The sequence below is a fragment of the Pan troglodytes genome, chromosome 1, assembly GCF_028858775.2.
Source record: "Pan troglodytes isolate AG18354 chromosome 1, NHGRI_mPanTro3-v2.0_pri, whole genome shotgun sequence".
In the NCBI taxonomy this organism is placed as follows: Eukaryota; Metazoa; Chordata; class Mammalia; order Primates; family Hominidae; genus Pan; species Pan troglodytes.
Genome location: NC_072398.2, coordinates 86,601,265 through 86,623,307, shown reverse-complemented (window position 1 = coordinate 86,623,307; position 22,043 = coordinate 86,601,265). Strand labels below are relative to the sequence as shown.

Genomic DNA, 22,043 nt, shown 5'->3' with positions numbered 1-22,043 from the left:
GTCTCATCTTATTTTTATTAAAATAACCCAATTGCCAAAATATCTTATTCATGGGAAAAATAAATTACAGTGGAAGCTTGCTCATCAAAGTTATCCTTATCTAGACTATCTCAAATTTGTACTGCAGTTACCTACTTTAGTAGTGACTTACTCTGAGTCTGATTTTTAAAGTATTATAATTTCTTTTTCTAGTGACTTTGTATGGAGTGTTTACAATCCACTTTTCTCCAAATGTGCCATCACGCTGTCTGTTGCTTGAACTCCTGGATGTCAGTGTTTCGGAATTGCTCTTATATTCCAGTCACCAGGGTTGTTCCATGTGGATGATACAGCATTGTGCCCGAGATGTTTTGGAGGCCCTTGCTTTTCTTCATCATGAGGGCTATGTCCATGCGGACCTCAAACCACGTAACATATTGTGGAGTGCAGAGAATGAATGTTTTAAACTCATTGACTTTGGACTTAGCTTCAAAGAAGGCAATCAGGTAAGAAATAACCTTTTCTTTTCTCTCGCAGTTTAAAATGTAGTGGTTGAAGCCAAATATTTTTAAATGACAAGGGTAGTTTAGTAGGGGCTTACAAGTCATTTTAACCTAAATTACTGAAATGCCAGGGGATGCAGTAAATCAAAAGAATTTCAGTGCCACCGTGTAAAAAAAGGACATAATGTTTGGGTCAGGTAGGAGGAGCCAGTGAAGCATGAGAGCTCTGGAATTATTAAAAGTACTTAACCTACATAGAATGGTTTTTTAAATTTTATGCGTGTTTGGCTAATTGCTGAGTTACTATTCCTGGTCTCTTCAGTGTTGGGGCTGTATCTCGTGGCAGAATGCATATGATAGTTCTGCCAAATCCTCTTTTCTCCATGGTTTATCATTTCTTTGCAGTGTCCTTATTATCAGCAGTGCCTAATAGGTAAGAGACAATCCAAAGAAGACTTCTTTATGAGCACTATATGGAAATGTACAGCTTGACTCTGAGAACTGCCCAGTTAATGAACCAAAGAATTATGGTAATCAAGGACTAAAAATTTTTAGCATTTAGCTTGGCAGTGGGTTTACTGCACTCTTAGGGAAGTAAATTCACTGTAGAGATGGATAGAAAGGGAGCAGCTTTTTTATTGGTTGTAATATTTACTCATCTTTTTTAGGATGTAAAGTATATTCAGACAGACGGGTATCGGGCTCCAGAAGCAGAACTGCAAAATTGCTTGGCCCAGGCTGGCCTGCAGAGTGATACAGAATGTACCTCAGCTGTTGATCTGTGGAGCCTAGGAATCATTTTACTGGAAATGTTCTCAGGAATGAAACTGAAACATACAGTCAGATCTCAGGAATGGAAGGTAAACTTCACCAGTGCTTTGCTTTGGGGTCCTTACTTTCAACTTAAGAGTATTCAATTTATGATGATTCTTTTTTTTTTATTTTGAGATGGAGTTTCACTCTTTCACCCAGGCTGGAGTGCAGTGGCGCAATCTCAGCTCACTGCAACCTCCACCTTCTGGTTTCAACCAATTCTCCTGCCTCAGCCTCCTGAGTAGCTGGGATTACAGGTGCCAGCTACCGTACCCGGCTAATTTTTGTATTTTAAGTAGACACGGAGTTTCACTATGTTGGCCAGGCTGGTCTCAAACTCCTGACCTCATGATGCACCCGCCTGGGCCTCCCCAAGTGCTGGGATTACAGGCATGAGCCACCGCACCTGGCCAATTTATGATGATTCTTTTAGAGAACTCTTGATTGCTGTCTGTTGTCCATACTCCTCTTTTTCTATTTATGATACTTGAATGCCACTACCAACTCCTATGGCTATCAATGTGCTAGTGAGTATTGCATTCTTATTGTTCCTAGCCTGTGGCTTGACATATGGTAAGTGCTTGATAAAATGTTTGAATGAATGCATTTTCCTGAAGAAACAAAAGTGGTTTCTTTTGTTTACTAACAGTAATATTAAGTTCTAAAGTGTTACTAATACAACCATAGCTTATAAGTTAAATGATAAGTTTTATAGATTATCTTAACTGCTTTACAGTTAAAAAATATTTTTGCTGGGCATGGTGGCTCACACCTGTAATCCCAGCACTTTTGGAGGCTGAGGTGGGAGGCTCACTTGAGACCAGGAATTTGAGACCAGCCCAGGCAACGTAGTGAGACCCCGGTCTCTAGTTAAAAAAAAAAAAAAAAAAATTATAAAAGGTATTTTAATACTTGTTTAATATCAAGAACAATAATCATTCCAAAACATTGTATTTATTAAACCTCAAAAAATTAGCTGGGTGTGATGGCACACACCTGTAGTCCCAGCTACCCAGGAGGCTGAGGCAGGAGGATCACTTAAACAGTAGCCTAAAGGATACTGATATTATCACAACATTAAAGCCCCACAATACCTTTGAAAACATATTGTAGTTAATTCCTAATTTATAAATGCATAAAAAGTTCATTCAAATATTAGAGGTTTGGAACTTAGATATTAAGCAACAAGTTTTTGATACTAAGCAACAAGTGTTTTTTTGAGCATCTAATACATACTGTATAGCTATTATAACATATAGTTTTGTTTCTTTTAAACACCTAGTCACTGATTTCCATTGTAGCATTTCCTGGAAGGGATATTTTAATAGCCCAATGTATGTACCTGATGCTTTTATGGGTAAAAATTGCTTTCTTGGGAGTAAAATCAGTATCATTCTTTATTATTGATATCCCAAAAAATCAAGAGTCTTAAGTATTCTTTCTTAGTGCTAATCCAGACATAGATCAGTTATTTGAATGAGCTTTGACTGTCTTTGAGCCTTTTGGACTATATCTGCTTGGCCTAGAGCTCATCAGAACTAGATCACATTCAAATTTGTGTGAAATTTAGAGGGGTGATGTGTAGTAATGGGATCTCCAATATATGTCTCTAGATGAAACGTTATTTTTCTGTTTTATCACTTTCTATGGAGGCAAAATTGCCAACTGATTATGAGCATAGGCTCTAAAGTCAAGCTACTAGGGTTTGTATCTTGCCTCCACAAAGCTCTTACTAAGTTATTTATTTAGGTTCACTAAGCCATAATTTGCTTTCTTTAAAATGAGGATAATAATGGCATCTATCTCATAAGACTATTGAGGTTAATAAAGAAATGATACTTTTAGCAAACAGTTCATGGTAAGTATTTAATAAATTTTACTGATAATGATAGTATCTGTTCTTTTAACTCATGTACACAGTTCTAAATTGTGAGTTAGCATAGTATTCAAGGAGAAAATATATTCTGTAAAGATTTAGAGAATGAGTAATATGACAAATAAGATGTTTTAATACTGCATCATATTCGCTTTGATAGTTTATTTCTGCCTGAAAACCAATTGAAGACTCGTTACGGAGATACCCTGAGTCACCTATTATACATTCATTTTTGCATTAAACTACATTCTTATGTGGTTACTTTGGTATTTATTTTTTATTCTTTCATCTAGTAGATGTTCATAGAGTGCTAGGCGCTGAAAATGAAGAAAAAAATGTTCTTCTCTAGAAGTGTGTAATTATGTATATTATTTCCTCTGTTAAGATTGTAGGCTCTTGCTGGGCACGGTGGCTCACAGTTATAGTCCCAGCACTTTGGGAGGCCACGGTGGGCAGATCACTTGAGCCCAAGAGTTTGAGACCAGCCTGGGCAACATAGTGAAACCCCATAGCTATAAAAAATACAAAAAACTAGCTGGATGTGATGGCACACACCTATATTTCCAGCTACGCAGGAGGCTGAGGCAGGAGGATCACTTAAACCTGGGAGGCAGAGGTTGCAGTGAGCTGAGATTGCGTCACTGCACTACAGCCTGGGTGGCAGAGCAAGACCCTGTCTCCAAAAAAAAAAAAAAGATTGTAGGCTCTCAGAAGATACTGTTTTCTGTTGCATTTTACTCTCAAATAGTGCTATATGCCTAGTATTCAATAAATACAGACTGAATAACCAAAGGAAAACTTTTCTGTTTTTTAAGGCAAACAGTTCTGCTATTATTGATCACATATTTGCCAGTAAAGCAGTGGTGAATGCCGCAATTCCAGCCTATCACCTAAGAGACCTTATCAAAAGGTATGTTACACGTACCATAAACTTGCTTTGCATTCATGTACTATGTGAAATGGTACGTCTTTTTTTTCTCTGAACAGATTTATATTATTATTTCTATGTAAGGAACATAAGTAATGAAATAGTTTTACCAAATTTGTTTTCAAAGGAATGTTCTTTTGCTCATAGTATCAGATGTTAAGCTTTTCCTGGCAGCTGCCTTTTCACTGGAAGATAGATTCACTGTACCTTTGGCCACTCATAGCCCTGGCAGTTCTGTATACTTGATGGAAAGCAGGTTTTTAAAGAGAGTCTTTATTAACTAAAGATTGAGTTTGCTTTTGGACTACTCCCCTCCCCCCAAAAAAAGACCCAAAAACCATTTCGAATAAGATAGTTTTTTATTATACTTTAAATAATTACTCTTGACAATGGTCTGGGGACAGATACAGTTTTTCTGATATCTGAATAGATCCAAAAACAATAGATATTTTGAAAATACAAATGTGTACAGTCGTGTCATTTAACAATAGGGATCTGTTGTGAGAAAAATGTCATTAGGTGATTTTGCCATGCTGACATCATACAGTACTTACATAAACGTAGATGATACAGACTTCTGCCCACACCTAGGCTATATGGCACAGTCTATTGCTCTTAGGCTACAACCTATATAGCGTGTTACTGTACCAAATACTATAGATAGTTGTAATACAATGGTAAGTATTGTGTCTAAACATAGAAAAGATACAGTAAAAATACAGTATAAAAGATTAAAAATGGTATACCTTATAGGGCACTTTACCATGAATGGAGCTTGCAGGACTGGAGTTGCTCTGGGTAATTCAGTGAGTGAGTGGTGAGTGAATGTGAGGGCCTAGGACATTACTGTACACTGTAAGTCTAAGGGTAAACACTGTATACTTTGCCTACACTAAATTTATTTTAAAATTTTTTCTCCTTTTTTTGAGACAGAGTCACACCCCATCACCCAAGCTGGAGTGCAGTGGCACAGTCTTGGCTCACTGCAACCTCTGCCTCCCAGATTCAAGTGATTCTTGTGCCTCAGCCTCTTGAGTAGCTGGAATTACAGGTGCATGCCACCATGCCCAGCTAATTTTTGTATTTTTAGTAGAGACGGGGTTTCACCATGTTGGCTAGGTTGGTCTCGAACTCCTGACCTCAAGTGATCTGTCTGCCTCAGCCTCCCAAAGTGCTGGGATTACAGGTGTGTGCCACCGCTTCTGGCCAAAATTTTTTTTCTTCTATAATAAATTAGCTTAACTGTAACTTTTTTACTTTATAAACTTTAATTTTTCTTTATCTTACTTACTTTTAAAATTTTTTCTTAAAAACTGAGACACAAGCACACCTTAGCCTAGACCTACACAGGGTCAGGATCATCAATATCATTGTCTTCCACTTCCACATATTGTCTTACTGGAATGTCTGCAGGGGCAGTAACATGCATAGAGCTGCCATCTCCTATGTTAACAATGCCTTCTTTTGGAATACCTCACAAAGGACCTGCCTGAGACTATTTTACAGTCAACTTTTTGGGGGAGGGGGATGTACTTTAAAATAGGAATAAAAAAATATATAGTTATAAATACATAAGCCAGTAACACAGCTATGTATTGTCATTATCAAGTACAGTAGTTTGGTTTACATCTATGTCCTACCGCAACATATTACTCACCTGCATTACCACAAGCATGTGAGTGATGTGTTGCGATAGGACATTATGATAGCTACGATGTCACTAGGCAATAGGAATTTTTCAGCCCAGTATAATTTTATGAGATCGCTGTCCTATATGTGGTCCATTGTTGACCAAAACATCATTGTGCAGTATATGACTGTATTATTAAATAGTAGGTTTTTCAGGTTTCTAGACTATGGACTGGAAGTGAATAAAATAATTAGTACGCTAGAAAAGTATGGATCCCTTGTCTGAGTTAGAGTAGTATAGTTTCCTTTGAATATTGGCCCTATAAACCTTTAAGTTAGTTTTATTAACTCTTTACTTTGAAATAGTTACAGACTCACAGGACTTTGCAAAAATGTTACAGAGAGGTCCCTACCATTTACCCAGGTTCCCCCAGTGGTAACTTTTTACATAACTGTAGTATATACAGTATCAAAACCAGTAAATTGAAATAGGTATAATCCACACAATTTATTCTGATTTCACCAATTTTACGCATACTTACTTGTGTGTGTTTTTCAAATTAGTTTTAAATAGCTGTTAGTATCTGATTGATATGAGATATTATAAATTGCATTTTACATTGAAGAGATGGGAATGAAAAATTATAAAATGGATTCTAGCCTGGAAGTTAAATTTTCATCTAAGTTCTAGTATTGACTTTCTTATTTTTATTTTTTTTAAATAATGGCCCCCCCCCCACCATTTTACATAGAATACTAAATTTGGAAACTATAGAAAGTTATGATGAGGAAAATAAAAATTATAAACCCACATTCTAGTGTTAGCACTTTGGTATATTTCCTTCCACTATTTTTCCGCATATTGCATTATATATGCATGCAAGTCACTGAACCTTTTTTGTTGCTGTTGTTGAATAAAGCACAGACACTAAAAACACTCATTAAACAAATGTGTAGCTTAATCTGTAGGAACATTGTACCCATCTTGTAACTACCATTCACATCAAGAAATAAAACTTTTCCCATCACCCTGGAAGTCCTGTATGTGTCTCATCCCAATCTCATACATTTTTGTTTCCTTGAGTGTCCTATATATTACTGCATGTGTTTCTGTTGAAAGTTTGATGACTCAGTAATTGCCTTTTCATTAAAAGTCGCTTGGTCTTCCAGCCTGGCCAAGATGGTGAAACCCCGTCTCTACTAAAAATACAAAAAAATTAGCCGGGCGTGGTGGCACGTGCCTATAATCCTAGCTACTCAGGAGGCTGAGGCAGAGAATTGCTTGAACCCGGGAGGTGAGGTTGCAGTGAACTAAGATCGTGCCACTGCAATTCAGCCTGGGCTACAGAGCGAGACTCTGTCTCAGGAAAAAAAAAAAGTCACTTGGTCTTCTTGTCTAGATGCCCAGAGGATTTTAACTTTTTCTTCAATGTATAGTAATTTTATCAAAATATATTTTGATTTTGATTGTTCTGGGTCAATATTCTCAGAAATACGGTATGTCTCTTAAATTACAGTTTTTAAATATTTTTTCTGTTCTTTTTGGTTTTCACTTTCATGTCCTCCTTGTCTACATACGTTTGATTTTCTTTGCCTTATATTCAATATTGCCATTTTTTCCTTTCTTTTTTTTTTGAGACGGAGTTTTTGCTCGTTGCCCAGGTTGGAGTACAGTGGCATGATCTCGGCTCACTGCAACCTCTGTCCCCTGGGTTCAAGCAATTCTCCCACATCAGCCTCCCAAGTAGCTGGGATTACAGGCTACTGCCACCATGCCTGGCTAATTTCTATATTTTTAGTAGAGACAGGGTTTCACCATATTGGCCAGGCTGGTCTCGAACTCCTGATCTCGTGATCCGCCTGCCTTGGCCTCCGAAAGTGCTGGGATTACAGGTGTGAGCCACAATGCCCAGCTGCTATTTTATCTTGATTCTATATTATCTCTTTTTCCTTTCTTTTTTTAAGAGATGAGGTCCCACCATGTGCCAGGCTGGTCTTGAACTCAAGTGACCTTCCAGCCTCAGTTTCCCAAAATGCTGGGATTACAGGCATAAGCCACCACCCCCAACCCATTCTTCCTTTTTTTTTTTTTTTTTTTTTTGTGACACGGAGTCTCACTCTGTCACCCAGGCTGGAGTGCAGTGGCACAGTGCTCACTGCAACCTCCGCCTCTCAGGTTTTAGCGTTCCTCCCTCCTCACCCTCCTGAGTAGGTGGGATTACAGGCGGATGCTGCCAGGCCCAACTAATTTTCATGTTTTTAGTAGAGACAAGGTTTCACCATGTTGGCCAGGCTAGTCTGGAACTCCTGGCCTCAAGTGATCTGCTTGCCTCAACCTCCCAAAGTGCTGGGATTATGGGCGTGAGCCACCACGCCTGGCCATTTAGCTCATTTTGAAATGGTAGGCTCACGCCCATAATCCCAGCACTTTGGGAGGTTGAGGCGAGCAGACCACTTGAGGTCAGGAGTTCCAGACTAGCATGGCCAACATGATGAAATCCCGTCTCTACTAAAAACACAATTTAGCTGGGCCTAGCAGCATCTGCCTGTAATCCCAGGTGCTCTGGAGGCTGAGGCAGGAGGATCGATTGAATCCTGGAGGCGGAGGTTGCAGTGAGCCAAGATTGTACCACTGCACTTCAGCCTGAGTGACAGAGCAAGAGTCTGTCTCCAAAAAAAAAAAAAAAAAAGTAGATTATAATGGTCATATCTTTCTGGCATACATTATCTGAGATTTATCATTTTGCAGTTTTCTTTTTTTTTGTACGACAGATACTTTTCTTTCTCTTCTTTTCTCTTCTTTTCTTTTCTTTCAAGGCAGGGTCTCACTCTGTGACCCAGGCTAGAGTGCCATGGTGTGATCACAGCTCACTGCAGCTTTAAGCAATACTCCCACCTTAGCCTCCGAAGTAGCTGGGACCACAGGCATACACCACCATGCCTGGTTTATTTTTTTTGTAGACAAAGTCACACTATGATGCCCAGGCTGGTTTTGAACTCCTGGGCTCAAGTAATCCTCCTGCCTTTGCCTTCCAAAGTGCTGGGATTACAGGCGTGAGCCACCATGCACAGTCAGTTATAATCCTTTTTATGTTGCTCATTTTTATGTGAAAATTATTTTCCTAAACTTAAAGAAAATATACTTGGGATAACTTTTCTTATTATATAGGGCTCCCTCTTCTGTTGTTTTGTGTAATATTGCCCAAAAAGTGGCTTTTTTCAGAGATCTCCTGGCTCTTCTCTTCTGCTTTTTTCTGGTGCCTCTCTCTCCCCCCTCATCCTGCTCAATTTGGATTGTGTTCCCAAGATTTCTTCGCACTGTGGGACTTTGCACTGAAAGAAAGCTTTGGCCGGTTAGTTTTAAGAGGTCTTAGTGTCTAGATTACTCCAACCTCTTATGATTTTACAAAGAACTCCTTGTATTCACTTAGTATTAGAATGTATAACCCCTTATAGTTTCAGCTGCTTTTCTCCAGCATCTTGCTGTGCAGTCCAGTGAGTACCTTTTGGCTGTTTGGGTTTATTTTTTTTCTGGTTCATCAGATCAATTGTAGCTTTCCTCTGCCTTCTTACACATAGATGCCAATATAGTGCAAATCTTACAGCTATTGATAGTTTGGCACTATAGGTTTTTTTTTTTTTTTTTTTTTTTGTATGTGTGTGTGTATGATGGAGTCACACTCTGTTGCCCAGGCTGGAGTGCAGTGGCACGATCTCGGCTCACTGCAACCTCCGCCTCCCAGGTTCAAGTGATTCTCCTGCCTCAGCCTCCCAAATAGCTGGGACTACAGGTGCACAGCACCACGCCTGGCTAATTTTTTGTATTTTTTAGTAGAGACGGGATTTCACCATGTTGGCCAGGCTGGTCTCAAACTCCTGACCTGAAGTGGTCCACCCACCTCTGCCTCCCAAATTGCTGGGATTACAGGCGTGAGCCACCACGCCTGGCCTAGTTTTTGTTTTTTAAGTGGCTTATTTTTACTTTATAAATGCTTACTTACAATAAGGAAATAATGGTCTTTTTATGCCACAAACACTTCAGTAGCTATATAGAGATACATTAATTTTATTAGACTATAACAGCATCTCGGTCTTTTTTTTTAATGACATAAAATTGTATGTGTCATGTACAACGTGTTTTAAAGTATATATACATAATGGAATGATTAAATCTAGTTAATGAACAAATGCATTATTTTACATAGTTATTTTTTGTGATGAGAGTGCTTAACATTCACTCCCTATGTTTTTCAAGAATTCAATATATCATCATTAACTAGAATCACCATGTTGTGCAGTAGATCTCTTGAACTTATTCTTTCTATCTAACTGTAATTAGGCATCTTTTGGCTTTGGCCAATGTCTCCCCAAACTCCTCTCTCCTCTAACGCCCCCACCCAGCCTCTGGTAACACCATTCTTCTCTCTACTTCTGTGACATCAACACTTTTTAGAATTCACATATGAGTGAGATCATGCTGTATTTGTCTTTCTGGACCTGGCTTATTATAACACTTAACGTGATGCCCTACAGGTTCATCTGTGTTGAAAATGACAGGATTTGCTCCTTTTCAATGGCTGAATAGTATTCCATTGTGTATATATATATCATATTTTCTTTTTTTACTCATCTGTGTTTTTCTTTTTTTTTTTTTTTTTACTTTTTACACATCTGTTTTTTAATTTTTTTTTTAAGCTAACATGCAAGAAATGAACACTTATCTGTTAATAGATACTTAGGTTGATTACATATCTTGTATACTGTGAATAGTGCTGCAGCAAACGTGGGCCTACAGGTATCTCTTCATCATACTGATTTCATTTCCTTTGGATATATACCCAGTAGTGGGATTGCTGGTAGTTCTTTTTAAAAAAATTTTTTTAAGGGGCCTCCATACTACTTTCCATAATGGCTTTACTAATTTATATTCCCACCAACAATGTGTACGGATTCCCTTTTCTTTATGTCTTTTGTCTGTTTGATAATAGCTATTGTAATAGATATGAGGTGATACCTCATTGTGGTTTTGGTTTTTCATTTTCCTGATGATTAGCGATATTGAGCATTTCTCATATACTGTTGGCCATTTTTATGTGTTCTTTTGAGAAATGTTTGTTCAGGTCTTTTGCCCATTTTTTAATTGGGCTATTTGTTTCCTTGCTATTAAGTTGTTTGAGCTCTTTTTTTTCTTTTTTCTTTTTTCTTTTTTTTTTTTTTTTGAGACAGGGTCTCGTTCTGTTGCCAAGGCTGTAGTGCAGTGGTGTAAACATGGCTCACTGCAGCCTTGAATTCACAGGGTCAAGTGATCCTGGAACTACAGATGCATGCCACCACACCAGCTAATTTTTAAATTTTTTTGTAGAGAGAGGATCTTGCCATGTTGCCCAGGCTGGTCTTGGACTCCTGGGCTCAAGCAGTCCTCCCACCTCTGCCTCCCAAAGTTCTGGGATTACAGATGTGAGCTACCACACCCAGCCAAATTGAGTTCCTTATATATCTTGTATATTACTCCCCTAGCAGATGTATAGTTTGTAAATATTTTCTCCCATTCTGTAAGTTGTCTCTTCACCCTGTTCATTGTTTCCTTGGCTGTGCAGAAGGATTTTAGTTTGATATAATCCCATTTGTCTGTTTTTGCTTTTGTTGCTTGTGCTGTTGAAGTTATATTCAAAAATTCAGTGCTCAGAACAATGTTGTGCAGCTTTTCTCCTGTTTTCTTCTAGTAGTTTTGGGTCTTACATTTAAATTGTTAATCCATTTTGAGTTGATTTTTGTGTAGGTGAGAGATAAGGGTTTAATTTTATTCTTTGGCGTGTTAATATCCAGTTTTTCCCAGCACCATTTATTGAAAATACTGTCCTTTCCCCATTGTGTTTTCTTGGCACCTTTGTTGAAAATCAGTTGGTTGTAAATATTTTTTTTTCCCTGGGCTCTCTGATCTGTTTCATCAGTCTGTGTGTCTGTTTTCATATCAATACCATGCTGTTTTGGTTACTGTAGCTTTGTAGAACTTTTTTGAAGTCAGGTAGTATAGTGCTTCCAGCTTTGTTCTTTTTTCTCAAGATTACTTTGGCTATTCAGGGTGTCCTTATGGTTTTTGTTATAGATATTGTCCATGGGTTTTTGGTTTTGCTATCTAGTTGCTTTATTATTAGAGAAATTTGATGAGATTCAACAATCATCCCACCGATATCTTTTTTTTTAATTATGTTACCCTAAATCTGTGTCTTTTTTGTCACTCACTGTTATAGAGTGTGGATCACTTTGCAGTGTTTCATTTATTAATCAAAAGTGTTATTTTAAATCACAGTATAATGTCATAGGTATGTATCATGAATTACTAAACCATTTACTAATAAATAGCATTTGTATTTATAAGCGAATGATTCAATAAATCATGCTAATATAATTAATGCTGTGATGAACATTCAGACATTCTTACTTTCTTTAATGGTTGCATTTTCAAAAGATTCAGCAGAAATGATAAGGCACCTATTTTTGTGTTTTAGCATGCTTCATGATGATCCAAGCAGAAGAATTCCTGCTGAAATGGCATTGTGCAGCCCATTCTTTAGCATTCCTTTTGGTAAGTTGTGTATTCTTTTATTTTTTTCTTGGTCATTTGACAGTCATACAAGACATCAGCACTAATTTATATTCACAAGTTCCTTTATCTGGTGTTCAACTTATTTGGGGGGATTTACATTTAACCATATTATGATGAATTTTAACAGCCCCTCATATTGAAGATCTGGTCATGCTTCCCACTCCAGTGCTAAGACTACTGAATGTGCTGGATGATGATTATCTTGAGAATGAAGAGGAATATGAAGGTTAGTGTTTTCTAAATTATATTTTAATGTGTCTTTCTTAAAGAAGTGTAGAATAAACATATCCGTAACATTTTCATATTTCCCAATTTATCTAATGAGAATATTGAACAATATGATCTCTAATATACTCTCACTTTTATCTTTTTGAGGCGGAGTTTCACTCTTGTTGCCCAGGGTGGAGTGCAGTGGCACGATCTCAGCTCACTGCAACCTCTGCCTCCTGGGTTCAAGCCTCAGCCCCCCAAGTAGCTGAGATTACAGGCATGTGCCACCAGGCCTGGCTAATTTTGTATTTTTAGTAGGGACGGGGTTTCACCATGTTGGTCAGCTGGTCTCGAACTCCTGACCTCAGGTGATCCACCAGCCTCAGCCTCTCAAAGTGCTGAGATTACAGGTGTGAGCCACTGTGCCCAGCCCTCTCACTTTTTTATTCATAATGTCCTTTTGACTCTTTTACGTTTCATCTTTACCCAGTTAATGAAGAAGATTAATTTTCCCAACAACTTCTATCTCTCTAGTCTGTCTCTTCTAGCCTTTCCCTAGGGTTGCATTTCTCCATTTTAGCTCTCTTTTTTGCTTTTAACATTCATTCATTTAAGACATATTAACTGAGTATTTACTATGTGCTGTTGTGGGATTACTTCCCGTCTTTAGTATAGTAGGGGAGACGGCTACATAAACAATTATAGTTGTGATAATCTGAAGATAGGGTACTATACAATGGCAGGAAGGACAAGTACTTAACCCAATCTTAGTAACTGGTGAATGCTTCTCTACAGACGTTATATCTGAGCTCAGTAATTTGGAGTTGCTTGACTAAAAGTTGAGGGGTTAGGAAGTAAGTAGCACAAACACATAGATATGAAAGTGTCAGAAAACAGCAAATTGGTATGACTGTATCTTAAGATATTTGTTGGGGAGCAATCAGTTAAAGCTAACGAGGTAGCCAGAGTACAGACGAGTTTGCTGTGTTTAAGAATTTGGATTTTATCTGAGAGATAGTAACACCAAAATACAGATATGTGAAGAACTTTGCGTCAGGTATAGAATAATATCTAGTTTATGGTTAAGTATTCAATACCTATCTGTTCTTTGTTGAATGCAGTAAGGAGTTTATTAAATAATTTTAAATAGGAGAGTGACATAGTCAAACCTGTATTTTAGTAGGGACATTTTGGAAACAGAGAGGGAGTGGACTAAAACAGGGCCAAACTTAGACCAAGGACAACTGTTGTGAAGCATTTGCATCAACCTATTGTTACTACTACTAGAGAGACAATTTTGTGTAGCGGTTAAGAGTGTAGGCTTAACAAAAATTAGCTGGACGTGGTGGCATATGCCTATAATCCCAGCTGCTCGGGAGGCTGAGGTGGGATAATCGCTTGAACCCAGGAGGCAGAGGTTGCAGTGACCCGAGATTGCACCACTGCACTCCAGCCTGGGCAACAGAGTGAGACCATCTCCGGAAAAAAAAAAAAAAAAAAGAGTGTAGACTGAGTTTACATGATGTCTCTCACTTACTAGCTTCTTTGCAGTTTTTTGCAAAAGAAGGAAACTATAGTTTCCTCATCTATAAAATGGAGATAATAAATAGTACCTATCTTGTAGAGTTGTTGTGAAAATTAAATAATGTATAAACATTTCCTAGAACCATGCCTGGTAAATAGTAAACACTCAACAAATATTACCTATTATTAACCACTAGAATACAATCTGGTTTGTTTTGTTTATTGCTATATTAATAGCACTGACACACAGTAGGCACTCAAATATTTATTGTAGGAAGGAAGGAAAGATGGAAGGAGAAATAATTTGCAAGGAGCCAATCTATCTAAATGTAGTGACTAAGTGGATATGAGAGCAAGAAGTGAGGCAGGTTGGGGTTTTGCATGAGACATCTGAATTAAACCACTTGGCAGATGGTGGTCCTAGTTAAAGAGGTAAGGAATAAAAGAGAAAAAGCAGACCTTGGGGATTCATTTTGGACAAGAGGAATACCTCCTGTACTCACTGAAATAGGTTGGAAGAGAAAGAATTTTGGTGTGGCTGTATCTAAGTTACGTAAGTTATAAGTAAAAGTAGGTAGGAAGTTAGTGATGTTCCTGCATAGTAACCAAATATTTTCTGTATATGTCCTTCAGCACTCAATTTTGGACTTCTCTAATTTTTTCCTATTATTTTATTTACTTTCAGGTCTTAACTATTATTTTGCTAACAAATGATGCTCAAATATCCTCTAGACTCTTGACCTATTTTTAATTTCTCTATCTTCTGCCCATAAATTATATCAGTTTTATGTCCTCTTAATATTTAAAATAGAAAAAAATTTAAAACAGAAAGCAAACAGAAAGCTTTATTTTATGTTTCCTTTTCCTTTTACTTTGTTTCTTGTTCTCTGGCTTAACACTTACTTTGTGCCTAGTACTTTATATATATTACTTGAGAGGTAGTTATTTTTCCAGTTTATAGATAATGGAAGTAAACTTAGGTTTATTCACAAAGCTAGTAAATATTTTTAAAGCCAGATATTTAGGTCTGCATATCTAAAGCTCTTATTTTTCTATTTAAAAATATCAATTGCTTAATATTAAATATTCTCCTTGTAGAAAATTAAAATGTTACAGATAAGGCTAATTATATGACAGTACCTCTTGTAAATGATTTCATGTCCCTACAGTGTAGTGAGAGAACTGTAATTTCTTTGAGTCTGTGACCATTTTAAGAGTCTTGAGTTTTCAGGTTGTCTATCTGAAAGAAAGTCTTGCCCTCAGCATTGTTTCAGGTTACGAAGGTACAATGGCTCTGAATTTCTTGGAATCAGTTCAGAATACTACTTAGGTCCTTTTAGTCTTCGTCTTTGTAAAGACCTGCTGTCTTCATCACCTCATTCTGTCTACTCCTAATAATTTTTATCTCTTTAAAACTGAAGCTTGGCCGGGCGTGGTGGCTCACGCCTGTAATCCTAGCACTTTGGGAGGCCGAGGCGGATGGATCACGAGGTCAGGAGATCGAGACCATCCTGGTTAAGATGGTGAAACCCCGTCTCTACTAAAAATACAAAAAATTAGCCGGGCGTGGTGGTGGGCGCCTGTAGTCCCAGCTACTCGGGAGGCTGAGGCAGGAGAATAGCATCAACCCGGGAGGCGGAGCTTGCAGTGAGCCGAGATGGCACCACTGCACTCCAGCCTAGGCGACAGAGCAAGACTCCGTCTCAAAAAAAAAAAAAAAACAAAAAACAAAAAACAAAACAAAACTGAAGCTTGGCCTGTTTTTGAATAAACCTTTAGACAACCATATAACTCTCCTCCTCTATCTTGCTGTGACTTTTTTCCACTTTTAAATACACGGAGTCTTTAAATTTTGTTTAAATGTTGCTATTGAATCTTAGTGTTTAAGAATCTGAAGTGAACCAAAGTGCAGCAGACAATATGGTACCATTAAATACCTTTGTTACTTCTGATGAACAGGGTCATCATGAAATAACAAGTTTCTTAGCTAGAAATTATGGTATGTATTGGAACAGCTGTCTTGTAATCTTGATAGAGGCAGGGAAGGAAGTTAAACCTTACATTATAGACCAAATTAAATTTCAAATCAAGTAAAGATTAAAATACTAAAACAAGGGAATAAAATAGGGAGGAAGGGAAAAAAGAAAGGGATGAGGGAAGGAAGTAGGGCAGGTAGGAAGGAGATAATTTTTTAACATAAAAAGACATCCTAGAATTTTGTTTTTTAATATTCCTGAAGTTGGAAAGGCCTTTTTTGAATATGGCAAAAAACTCAGAAGCAGTATAATAAGCATTGAACAAAATCAACCCTGACAAAAATCACCCTAAGAAAGATTAAAAGACAAAGGATAGTTTAAAGAAAAAATATTTATAGTTTAAAGAAAAAATATTTATAGCTCTTATTACAGTTTATGGAAAAGGAAGTAGACAAGTATTTTACACATCTGCTTTTACTCTCTATTATTATTGAAATGCTAATTAGAGCCAAACTGCAATATCTTTGTTACCCATCAAACACATTGACAGTGATGAAACATTTGAGTATCCTCTTGTGGGTAAGGGTATAAGGAAACATTTTTATACATTACTAGAGAAAGTTTACATTGGTAAACTTTTATGGAAAGCAAATTGGAAAAATTAGAAATTTATGTCAGTTTTGACCCAGCATTTCTATTTCTAGAATGTCAACTTAGTAATACACAAGTGAGGCTGGGCGCAGTGGCTCACGCCTGTAATCCCAACACTTTGGGAGGCCAAGGCAGGTGGATCACGAGGTCAGGAATTCGAGATCAGCCTGACCAATACGGTGAAACCCTGTCTCTACTAAAAATACAAAAATTAGCTGGGCAAGGTGACACACACCTGTAATCCCAGCTACCCAGGAGGCTAAGGCAGGAGAATCACTTGAACCCGGGAGGTGGAGGTTGCAGTGAGCCGAGATCGTGCCACTACACTCCAGCCTAGGAACAGAGCAAGACTCCATCTCAAAAAACAAAAAGGAAAGAAAGAAATACACAAATGAAATGAGATATGCATAGGGGGGTTATCGATTGCAGTACTGTTTTTAATGGTAAAAGTTTGGAAATTGTCTAATTAGTACTGGACATAGTATATAATATATTGAATATTCATAGAATAAAATATTTCATAACCATTAAAACAAATGAGAAAATTTTATGTGATAATTTGGAAATATCTTAAAGGACATATTTAATATAAAAAGCAAGGTTTTTTTAAATTTCATATTTGCTTGTATATAAGTTTATAATAATGGCAGAATACAGAAGAAATTGGCCAGGCGCAGTGGCTCACGCCTGTAATCCCAGCACTTTAGGAGGCTGAGGTGGGCGGATCACAAAACCAGGAGTTCGAGAACAGCCTGGCCAATATGGTGAAACCCCATCTCTACTAAACATACAAAAATTAGCTGGGTGTGGTGGTGCACGCCTGTAGTCCCAGCTACTCGGGAGGCTGAGGGAGAAGAATCGCTTGAACCCGAGAGGTGGAGGTTGCAGTGTCACGCCACTGCACTCCAGCCTGGGCGACAGCGATACTCTGTCTAAAAAAAAAAAAAAAAGAAAGAAGGAAGAGAAACTGATACTATGTGTTGCCTTCAAGGAGAGTAGAAGGTGGAAGACTATTATTTATAATTTTGAATCATTTGAATGTCAACTATTCAAGACATAAAATGACCTCATTACTAGTTATGTATTCCTGAATTCTTTGATGATTAAAAAATTTTAAATGTTGAATACTTGTTTATTATATCAGAGCAGTTACTGTTATATGTTTTAATAATCAGATGTTGTAGAAGATGTAAAAGAGGAGTGTCAAAAATATGGACCAGTGGTATCTCTACTTGTTCCAAAGGAAAATCCTGGCAGAGGACAAGTAAGTGAATATTTTCATAATTGCAGATTACTCAGAGGTTATTAAAATTCTGTGTTAAATGTTTTAGTTCTGTAGGAAGATGTACAACAAAATTTTGCTAAGGATTATGAGTTTTGCATTTTAATGATTTTTATATTCTGACTTGTACTTTTTACTTCTTCTAAAAGTTCTATAATATGCTTGCATTTTTTTAGCACTTAAAAAAAATTTTTTTTTTAAATATTGGCTGGGTGTGGTGGTTACGCCTGTAATCCCAGCACTTTGGGAGGCTGAGGTGGGTGGATTACTTGAGGTTAGGAGTTCAGAGATGGTGAAGCCCTGTCTCTACTGAAAATACAAAAGTTAGCCAGGCGTGGTGGCACATGCCTGTAATCCCAGCTCCTTGGGAGGCTGAAGCAGGAGAATCACTTGAACTCAGGAGGCAGAGGTTGCAGTGAGCCAAGATCCTGCCACTGCACTCCAGCCTGGGCCAGGAGAAATGAGTGAGACTTCATCTCAAAAAAAAAAAACTACTTTTGGCTGGGCGCAGTGGCTCACGCCTATAATCCCAGCACTTTGGGAGGCCAAGGCAGGCGGATCACGAGATCAGGAGTTTGAGACCAGCCTGGCCAACATGGTGAAACCCTTTCTCTACTAAAAATACAAAAAATTAGCTGGGCGTGGTGGTGCATGCCTCTAATCCCAGCTACTTGGCGGGGCTGAGGCAGGAGAATCGCTTGAACCTGGGAGGTGGAGGTTGTAGTGAGTGGAGGTCATGCCACTGCACTCCAGCCTGGGCAACAGTGTGAGACTCCATCTCAAAAAAAAAAAAACTACTTTTGAGCCACTGTAAACAGTAACACCAGGCCAGGAGGTGGCTCGTGCGTGTAATCCTAGCACTTTGGGAGGCCGAGGCGGGTGGATCACCTGAGGTCAGGAGTTTGAGACCAGCCCGGCCAACGTGGTGAAACCCCCTCTCTACTAAAAATACAAAAATTAGCCAGGTGTGGTGGCAGGGGCCTATAGTCCCAGCTCTTCAGGGGGCTGAGGCAGGAAATTTGCTTGAACTTGGGAGGCTGAGCTGCAGCAAGCTGAGATTGCTTTATGGCACTCCAGCCTGGGTGACAGAGCAAGACTCCATCTTAAAAAAAAAAAAAAAAAACAGTAACACCAACTGCTAAATCATACTTTATTTCAGGTTCAGCTGGAGAAATGATTTAGTCTAATTTTGTTCTAATTAGGTAGAGTTAGAAAGCCAATTAGGTTAGGTTCTAATTGTAATAGAAACTATCAGTGATAGTTTAAAGAAGGAAAGTGTGCTGGACTGAGAATTCTTGAACCTGAGTTCTAGCCTCAATATGATTAGCTTCGTGATGATCCTCATTTTTTTCACCTTTAAAATGTGGGCTAAAACTGTTAGCACCGCATTTTCTTTAGAAACTCTAATTCCAAATTAAATTATATGACAATGTAAGAAAATATTTATTTGTAGTATTTTTATTTTTTGAGAGATAGAATTTTGGTTTGCTTTGTCTTAGGGTTTCTCATTCTTGACATTATTGACATTGAGCCTGATAATTTTTTGTTGGAGTAGCTGTCCTCTACACTATAGAACGTTTAACAGGTTTCCTGATTTCTACCCACTTTGAACAAAAAAAATGTCTCTAGACACTGCCAGGTGTCTGTCCTCTAGGGGGTGAAGTCATCTCTGGTTGTGGATTATTTTATTTTATCTTTTTTTTTGAGACAGGGTCTCACTCTGTTTCCCAGGCTGGAGTGCAGTGGTGCGATCTCAGCTCTCTGCAACCTCTACCTTCCAGGCTCAAGTGATCCTTCTGCCTCAGCCTCCCGAGTAGCTGGAACTACAAAAGCACATGTGCCACCACACCTGGCTAATTTTTTGTAGAAACGAGGTTTTGCTGTGTTGTCCAGGGTGGTCTTGAACACCTGAATTCAAGAGATCCACCCGATTCAGTCTCCCTAAGTGCTGGGATTAAAGGCGTGAGCCACTGCGCCCAGCTATCATTTTATCTTAATAGCTTAGTATTATGAACATTCCTGACAACTGAAAAAATATGAAAACAAAAATATGAACAGTTTTATTCTAGTCCTAATGAAAAGTTATTGCCAAACTAGTGATAATAGTTTTACATTTAGTATCACATACTGAATACTAATATGTATAATTGTATCCTTGCTGTTTAGTCATTTAACTGATATTTATTGAGCATTTATTATGTTCTAGGTACCCATCATAAAAGTGGTCAAATCAGATTTTTAAAAGTGTGGTGATAAGTGCTAGGGAGAAAAACAGATTAAGGAAGAAACTTAAGGAGTGCTGGGGTAGGTAGGGTGGGTTGCACTTTTAAATGGGTTAGTAGGGAAGGACATCTGAGAAGGTCATATGAATCAAGATTTGAGGGAAGCAAGGAAGAGAATTTTAGGCAAAAGGAACAGCAAGATCCAAGGCCCTGAGTATTCCTGGCAGATTTGGGGAGGCCAATGTGGCTGTAGCAGAGTGAGAAAGAATAGTAGGAGATTAGATCAGAGAGATTAGGGAGTGGTAGGGGGCATATTAAGTAGAATGAGCTGGGTAGAGTATTGAGATTACATTGGCTTTTACTCTGAACTAGGGCAAGGTATTGGAAGATTTCGAATGAAGGACTAACATGATCTGACTCAATATTAGCCCCAGTGGTCAAAATGAAGTGGAAGATACAGAATAGAGAGACAGGAGAAGTCTTTTCCAGAGAGAAGTATCCAGGTTTAAGATGATATGAAAAAAGTATCAGTGAGAGGAAAGTTGCTATTTTGAGAAGTTTTCACTGACATTTAAAGGAGAGTGAAAGCAGCTTTTGATAAACTCTTGGACTCACAGATTTAATCTATCTAGGCTTTTGAAAATGTCCATTACCTAGTTGTCAAAGCCATTCTTCATTTGAATTTTTAATTCAAGCAAACATGATTTTATAAGGAATGTTACAAAAAACACTGAAAAATAATGAATGCATCTGATAATGCAATTATAAAAATAATCAGAATTAAAATGATACAGCCCTATTAATTTCATAATAATTTATAAAAATAAGATGCCTTTCTTAGTGTGGGATGGTGTAGTATAGAAAAGTATAGCCTATCTGAAGCAAGGAGTATGATAGAAAACATGATATTCCTTCTGTAAATGCATGTCTACTCATTTATCGAACTTTGGTCTATAGGTTTGGGCATAATTAAGAATCAGGTAAAAAAAAATCAGGAATAGATTCATTATTCCTTTTTGGGGTGGGGTGGGGGAGGGGACAGGGTCTTGCTCTGTCACCCAGGCTGGAGCACATACAGTGTCGTGATCTTGGCTCATTGCAGCCTCGACTTCCTGAGCTCAAGTGATCTTCCCAACTCTGCCTCCCAAGTAGCTGGGATTACAGGCACATGCTACCACGCCCGGTTAGATTTTGTTTGTTTGTTTTTGAGATGGAGTCTTGCTCTGTTGTTGCCCGGGCTGGAGTACAGTGGCGCAATCTCAGCTCCCTGCAACCTTCGCCTCCCGGGTTCAAGTGATTCTCCTGCCTCAGCCTCCTGGGTAGCTGGGATTACAGGTGTGTGCCACCTTGCCCAGCTAATTTTTGTATTTTTAGTAGAGACAGGGTTTCACCGTGTTGGTCAGGCTGATCTCGAATTCCTGACCTCGTGATCCACCTGCCTTAGCCTCCCAAAGTGCTCAGATTACAAGAGTGAGCCCCTGCACCCAGCCAAATTGTACTTCCTAATAGGTGCAATTTCCAGCAGCTGTTGACCAATATTTTTTCCTTTTTCACTTCTAAAAGTACAGATTATCATCCAGGTACCATTGAAATGCAGTTGCTGTCTGAGCTATTCAGCCGTATCTTTGGCAGATGTCTAGTGTTATTCATCACTCCTGTAACGACCTTAGCAAAAGATTGTACATGATTCACACAACTTGTCTTTGAGAGATTTTTCAAAGTTGAGCTGAGTTGTGAGGAAGTATTCTAAACCTTGCTGTCCTGAAGTATAGTTCATAGACCAGCAGCATTGGCATCACCTGGAAGTTTGTTTAGAACAGAAACTCAGGCAACATCTCAGACC

The 22,043-nt window shown here is 38.2% G+C and overlaps 1 protein-coding gene across 2 annotated transcripts in view; it reads left to right on the top strand.

Annotated features, from left to right (window-relative positions):
* UHMK1 (U2AF homology motif kinase 1) overlaps positions 1-22,043 on the top strand; it is a 31,354-nt gene that overhangs the window by 1,951 nt on the left and 7,360 nt on the right. Inside the window, exons 2-7 of one of the 2 annotated variants that reach the window (XM_001174268.8) lie at positions 193-485; positions 1,151-1,342; positions 3,987-4,081; positions 12,238-12,314; positions 12,463-12,561; positions 17,872-17,960. In XM_001174268.8, coding sequence (XP_001174268.1) covers positions 193-485; positions 1,151-1,342; positions 3,987-4,081; positions 12,238-12,314; positions 12,463-12,561; positions 17,872-17,960 — 845 coding nt within the window. The remainder of the gene's footprint in view (positions 1-192; positions 486-1,150; positions 1,343-3,986; positions 4,082-12,237; positions 12,315-12,462; positions 12,562-17,871; positions 17,961-22,043) is intronic. The other variant, XM_063796019.1, reaches the window with a different exon arrangement.